The following is a 6,313-nucleotide window of genomic DNA, read 5'->3' on the forward strand; positions in this document are numbered from 1 at the left end:
CCTACAGATTATATCCCACTTAGCGAGCCTATACTTTCATTTGAACTCATCATTCTGCCAAAAGAATCGAGATCGGTAAAAATCTAACCTTTTCCTGACTCCCACCGGAACCTGGAAAAAGGATAAGAGAAACATAGGCATACTGGTAAGGACCGAATTAATCAGAATCAATCGTCCTCCGTATGACATGAGCTTCCCTTTTCAACAACTCAGTTTCTTTTCAAAGCGATCCTCGATGCATTTCCACTCAAAGTTAGTCAGCTTACGATGATGAATGGGTATACCTAAGTACGTAAACGGTAAGGAGCCCAATTCACATCCGAACAATTGTTTATACGTGTCCTGGTCACCCTTTGCTCTTCCGAAGCAAAACAATTCGCTCTTGTGGAAGTTAATTTTGAGGCCAGATAATTGTTCAAATAAGCATAACAGCAGCTTCATGTTTCTTGCTTTCGCCAAGTCGTGCTCCATAAAGATGATAGTATCATCAGCATACTGAAGAATGGAAATCCCTCCGTCAACTAGATGTGGGACCAGGCCACCTACCTGCCCTGCATCCTTTGCCCGACCTATTAAGATAGTGAGCATATCAGCCACTATGTTAAACAGGATCGGTGACATCGGGTCTCCTTGCCTTAGCCCCTTGTGTGTTTGGAAATAGTGACCTATGTCGTCATTCACTTTAATCCCTACACTCCCTTTTACGTAAAGGAGTCAATCTGGTTTCTCCAGGCCGGATCAAAACCTTTCATACGCAAAGCTTGTTGAAGGAAAGGCCATTTAACTTTATCATATGCTTTTTCAAAATCCACTTTAAAAACTACGCCATCAAGTTTTTTTGAGTGGATTTCATGGAGCATTTCATGCAAGACAACAACCCCTTCAAGGATGTTTCTATCAGGCATGAAAGCAGTCTGGGACGGATGAACCACATAATGCGCAATTTGCGTAAGTCTGTTCGTCCCGACCTTGGTGAAGATTTTGAAACTCACATTAAGCAGACATATAGCTCTGAACTGCTCAATGCGAACAGCATCTGTCTTCTTAGGAAGAAGAGTTATCGTTCCAAAATTCAGCTTAAACAACTGAAGCTGTCCCTCAAAAAACTCCTGGAACATGGGCATCAAATCACCCTTAATAAAATGCCAGCACTTTTTGTAGAACTCCGCCGGAAACCCATCCGGTCTTGGAGCCTTATTATTCTCCATTTGTGCAATGGCTTCAAACACCTCTTTCTCAGAGAAAGGAGCAGTCAGGAGCTCATTCTGGGCAGTCTCAAGTTGAGGAACATCCTCAACCCTAGACTCATCTAAGGACACAAAATTCTCTTCCGGGGGACCAAACAACTGCTTATAATAATTGGTAATATAGACTTTCAGATTGTCTTGACCAACTATCGTCCCTTCGTCTTGTTCTAGCTGGAAAATTCTCTTTTTACGATGCTTCCCATTAGAAATCATATGAAAGAATTGAGTATTGTCCTCGCCTTGTACTATCTTGCGAACCTTACCTCACAACGCCCACTTCAATTCCTCCTCTCGAAGAAGCTGTTTAAGTCGCATCTCCGCCACTATCTTTGTTTCCAACTCACTGGAATCCAAGATAGAAGTTTCAGCTTTAACTTCAAGGTTTTGAATAAGTAGAAAAAGTCTCTCCTTCTCCGCCTTATAAATACCATGCGTGTGCTTAGCCCATGCTCGAAGGAACCTTCGGAGATGACGAATCTTGCATTGCCATCGCTCGATAGGCGTCCTTCCTCCTGAGTCTTTAGCCCACTCCCGAGCTAACAACTCGAGGAACCCTTCTCTTTCAAACCAGGCAAGTTCAAACGAGAAAATGTTCTTGTCGCCCACAAAAGTTTGATCTCCTGAATCGACTAGTAACGGTGTAGGATCAGAGACACCTCTTGTCAATGCCTGCACGGTTACCAAAGGAAACTTCTGTTCCCATTCGACACTGGCTAGGACACGGTCAAGTTTCTCAAACGTCGGGACCGATAACGAATTAGCCCAAGTGAATTTCCTACCCGAAAGCTCTATCTCTCTGAGATCCAAGCTTTCGATAATAGTGTTGAACATAAACGACCATCGGCCGTCAAAATTGTCATTATTCTTTTCCTCCTTCCTACGGATAATGTTGAAATCCCCCCCCCCCTACTAAGAGGGGGAGCTGTTCGTTACCACAAATACGAACCAGATCCACCAAAAAGTCTGGCTTGAGCTCTGGTTGCGCAGCTCCGTACACCGCCACCAAAGCCCAATCAAACCCATCTGCCTTAGTTCTAACTCGAAACTTGACAACAAAATCCCCCAAAACTACACTCCGAACTTTCAACGTTTCGCACTTAACCCCAAGTAAAACCCCACCGGATCTTCCTCGAGGGGGGATGCAATGCCAGTCAAAATCTACCCTTTTCATGTACTATGTTGTTAGAGTGAATGTTAGGTGTCGCGACAAGATATATGTTCCTTCGTAGTCGGTAACTTCCATGCCCAGACACTTTCTGAGGCTGTGTTTGGTTGAGCTGCAGATTCTGAAAAAGTTATTGTGGAAAAGCTGCTGTGAAAAAGCTGCTGTGAAAAAGCTGAAAGCTGAAAAGTTAGGGTACCCCCAGCTTTGAAATTTACACTAGGGGGAAGCTACGGATTCACAAAAGCTGCTTTAAACATTTACCCCTTTGGTTAGCTTTTGGCTTTTCAAAGCAGAAGTTGGTAAAAAAAGCTGAACCAAACGCAGCCTGAGTGTCCTCTTTTGTAGAAAGATGGCACTTATATTTGAGTGAAGACATTATATGTTGTCCCATAGGTCCAACTCCGGGCGGCTTCTTTGATTTGACGACCAGTCTTCACCATTTTCTTCTAAATTTGGCAAGGCCATCCCCTCGTGGCACGGAGAACCGTCCATGCTTGCAACTGAAGGCGACCTTGGCGACCTGCACAGCCCAGACACCAAACCGTACGTACGCGCGTGCAACCAGAAATGTTTGAGAAAAGAAGCACCCAACGCCCCCGCCATGCAGCGCGAGCCCGCGATTGGCTAGTGCCCCGCGGCCGGGCTCTTCTCTCCGGCCGCGGTTCCTCCCCGCAATCCGTTCCCCCATCCCTCCTGACCCGACGAGGTTATCACGGCGGAGTTCCTCCGCTCCGCACCCGCTCCCGCCGATCGACGGTTCCGCTTCGTTCCGTTTCTGAACAAGCCAAGGGGATTCGATCATTTGGTACGAATTCAGAGACGCTCGTTTTGGATGGTGCAATAGAGCGGAGTGGTCCAGCAGCTATAATTTGGTGTGCATTGACTTGAGATTGATCCGTGTGGGGGACGACCGATGGCGTCGTCCTCCTCCTCTCTGTCGTCGGCGCTGAGCTCGATGGAGCTGATGCTGGACGCGCTCAGGCAGAGAGGGATAGGCAAGCTCGAAGACAAGCCCAAGGAGGAGGAGCCGCCGGCGCTGCCCACGCGCCCCACCGTCAGGGGCCGGCCTCCTTCCATCCACAGGCCCGCCTCCGACGCGCCGTGGAGTCAGCGCCCACCGCTCGCCCCGCTCCCCCCACCGCCGGTACGTACGTGATGTGCTCTATTTTACGTAGCATTGTGCCGCGCGATGCCATGCATGCATGCATGCCATCGACTAATTACTAATGGTTTGGCCGCCTGTGGACGTACGCCAGGAGGAAGAAGAAGCGAGGGAGGCGGAGAGGCGTGCGGTGGAGCTGGAGCTGGAGAGAAGGGCTGTGCGGGCGGAGGAGGAGGCCAAGCAGAAGGACGACGACGTGAGGCTCAAGGAGGAGGAGATCGCCGGGCTGAGGCAGCAGGTGGAGCTCTACGAGGCCCGGCTCGCCGAGTGGGAGGCCAAGATGAAGGCCGTGGAGGAGGAGCTGCAGAGGCAGACCGCCGCGCTGCAGATGTCTCAGGCTGCTGCCGCTGCTGCGGCGGCCAGAGCAGAAATCGGTTCCACGAGCCACCGCCGGGAGCCAACCTTATCCGACGGCGTTGCGCAGGCCGAGCGAGCTCCGGCGCCCACGAGGGCGGAGGAAGCGGCCGTGAAGCGGGGCGAGAGCCTGTTTCGAGGAGCGTCCGTGAAGCCCCAGCAGCAGCAGCCCGCCGTCGCCACCGTCCTTAGCTCGAAGCCGAGCCACGCGGGCGTGCCCGCCGTCGCCGCCGTCCTTAGCTCGAAGCCGAGCCACGCGGGCGAGCTCGCCGTCGCCGCCGTCCTTAGCTCGAAGCCGAGCCACGCGGAGCACCACCTCGCGACCGAGTACGCGCGGGAGACCCAGGCGTTCGAGCACGCCGCGAGGGCGGTGGCCGAGGTGAAGCCGGGCACCATGTCCGTCGACGAGCTCAAGATGCTGAGGCGGCAGTTCGCCGCCTGGAAGAAGGAGTACGAGGCGCGGCTGCGCAAGACAAACGCGGAGCTCAAGAAGCGCGTCCACTCGGAGAAGAGCCACGACCAGCAGCCTGCCCACGGCGGCCGGCGCCGGTGGTGCGGCTGGTGGAGGACGATCAAGGCGCCGAAGTTCAGGGTCCCCAAGAGGTGCTGCACTTGCGCCTGCGCCATGAAGTTGCCTAGCTTTCCCTCGTGCAAGTTCCCTAGCCTCCCCTCGTGCAAGTTCCCTAGCCTTCCCTCGTGTTCCTTCTCTTGCTGCTGCTTTCGCCGCCGCCGATAGTCACGCAGATGCTGCTGGACCGCCGCTCGTGTTGTACATGAATGAAAGCAAAATTGCAGTGACCAACGTACATGGCAAGATGAAGATGAAACGGAAGAGTTTTCCTGACTTAATGTGTGGTGTATGTTGTTGGTGTGAAGTGCTGACCTAGATGACCTGCTGCGAAATTTCTGAATCTCTGATGTCCAAGGATCATTTGGAAAAGGGAAATGCAAACGTTAGATTTTTAAGCATGGTAAAGCGAACGTTTTTATGAAATTTATGTTATCACGAGGATGCCAATATTTTTAATAGGCACAGCAGATCCTGGCAAAGAAATAGAACATGACAGATTTGCCATTGCTTGCTAAAGGTTAAAGTCTTTCTTCTCTCGGTCTCCGCCGGCGAGCCTATGCTTCTACCTGTTGCTCCGGCAGCCGGTGACGAGGAGGAGAATCATGGTGCCTCAGCTCTTGTTAGTAGGTAGGTTACAAGTTTAGCCCTCGCAAGGGCGATGTTCGAATGGATGGTGACACCTTTTCTTTTAGTCAGTCTTTCAGGCTCTGATTCTCGGACGAAGATCTTACTTAAAGTCCTCAGCTTCTCGGGGGCGGCGAGATTAGTTTTTCTGATCGATTCGAAGGTTCTACGACGCCGATTGCGGCTTCGAGGCGTTGGTTCTTAGGGATACATGCATGAAGTCTTCTTAAGTGTCATTGACAAGGTCAGGCTAGCTCCAATATGTTGGGTAACGTAGCAATAATTCAAAATTTTCCTACGTGTCACCAAGATCAATCTAGGAGATACTAGCAACGAGAGAGAGGGATTGCATCTTCATATCCTTGAAGATCGCTAAGCGGAAGCGTACAAGAGAACGGGGTTGATGGAGTCATACTCGTCGTGATCCAAATCACCGATGATCCTAGCGCCGAACGGACGACACCTCCGCGTTTAACACACGTACGGAACATAGACGCCTCCCGCGCCTTGATCCAACAAGGAGGAGGGAGAGGTTGAGGAAGAGAGTCCAACAGCAGCACGACGGCGTGGTGGTGATGGAGTGGCAGTTCTCCGGCAGGGCTTCGCCAAGCTCACGCGGAGGAGGAGAGGTATTGGAGGGGAGGGGCTGCACCAGGTGCAAGGGTATGGCCGCCCTCCCACCCCTCCACTATTTATAGGTGGGCAGAGAGGGGGCCGGCCCCCCTAGATCCCATCTAGGGTTGGGGCGGCGGCCAAGGGGGGGAGGAGTGCCTCCCAAGTCAAGTGGAGGCCCTCCCCCTTAGGGTTTCCCCTCTCCCATGCGCATGGGCCTTGGGGGGGCTGGTGCCCCTGGCCCATTAAGGCTAGGGAGCCTCCCTACAGCCCATGCTACTGTATTGGACGTGATGGAACATTTTCCGGACCTCCGGACTGTTGGAAATATGCCCTAGAGGCAATAATAAATTAGTTATTATTATTATATTTCATTGTTCATGATAATCATTTATTATCCATGCTAGAATTGTATTGATAGGAAACTCAGATACATGTGTGGATAAATAGACAACACCATGTCCCTAGTAAGCCTCTAGTTGACTAGCTCGTTGATCAATAGATGGTTACGGTTTCCTGACCATGGACATTGGATGTCGTTGATAACGGGATCACATCATTAGGAGAATGATGTGATG

General features: G+C 51.3%; 1 protein-coding gene across 1 annotated transcript; it reads left to right on the forward strand.

Annotated features, from left to right (window-relative positions):
* The first annotated feature begins 2,969 nt into the window (after positions 1-2,969).
* Positions 2,970-4,777, forward strand: LOC123106602 (protein scribble homolog). Its single transcript, XM_044528708.1, has 2 exons — positions 2,970-3,556; positions 3,669-4,777. The coding sequence occupies exons 1-2, from the start codon at positions 3,326-3,328 to the stop codon at positions 4,662-4,664; spliced, it is 1,227 nt and encodes a 408-aa protein (XP_044384643.1). The 5' UTR covers positions 2,970-3,325; the 3' UTR covers positions 4,665-4,777.
* The last annotated feature ends 1,536 nt before the right edge of the window (positions 4,778-6,313 follow it).

This window comes from Triticum aestivum, chromosome 5A (genome assembly GCF_018294505.1).
Source record: "Triticum aestivum cultivar Chinese Spring chromosome 5A, IWGSC CS RefSeq v2.1, whole genome shotgun sequence".
Taxonomy (NCBI): domain Eukaryota; kingdom Viridiplantae; phylum Streptophyta; class Magnoliopsida; order Poales; family Poaceae; genus Triticum; species Triticum aestivum.

What these genes read in the sequence shown, in the direction of transcription:
- LOC123106602 (XM_044528708.1), top strand. Translation starts at nt 3,326, where the DNA reads ATGGCGTCGTCCTCCTCCTCTCTGTCGTCGGCGCTGAGCTCGATGGAG. An exon ending in CCCCGCTCCCCCCACCGCCG is followed by an intron (nt 3,557 to 3,668) that starts GTACGTACGTGA and finishes GACGTACGCCAG; the next exon opens with GAGGAAGAAGAAGCGAGGGA.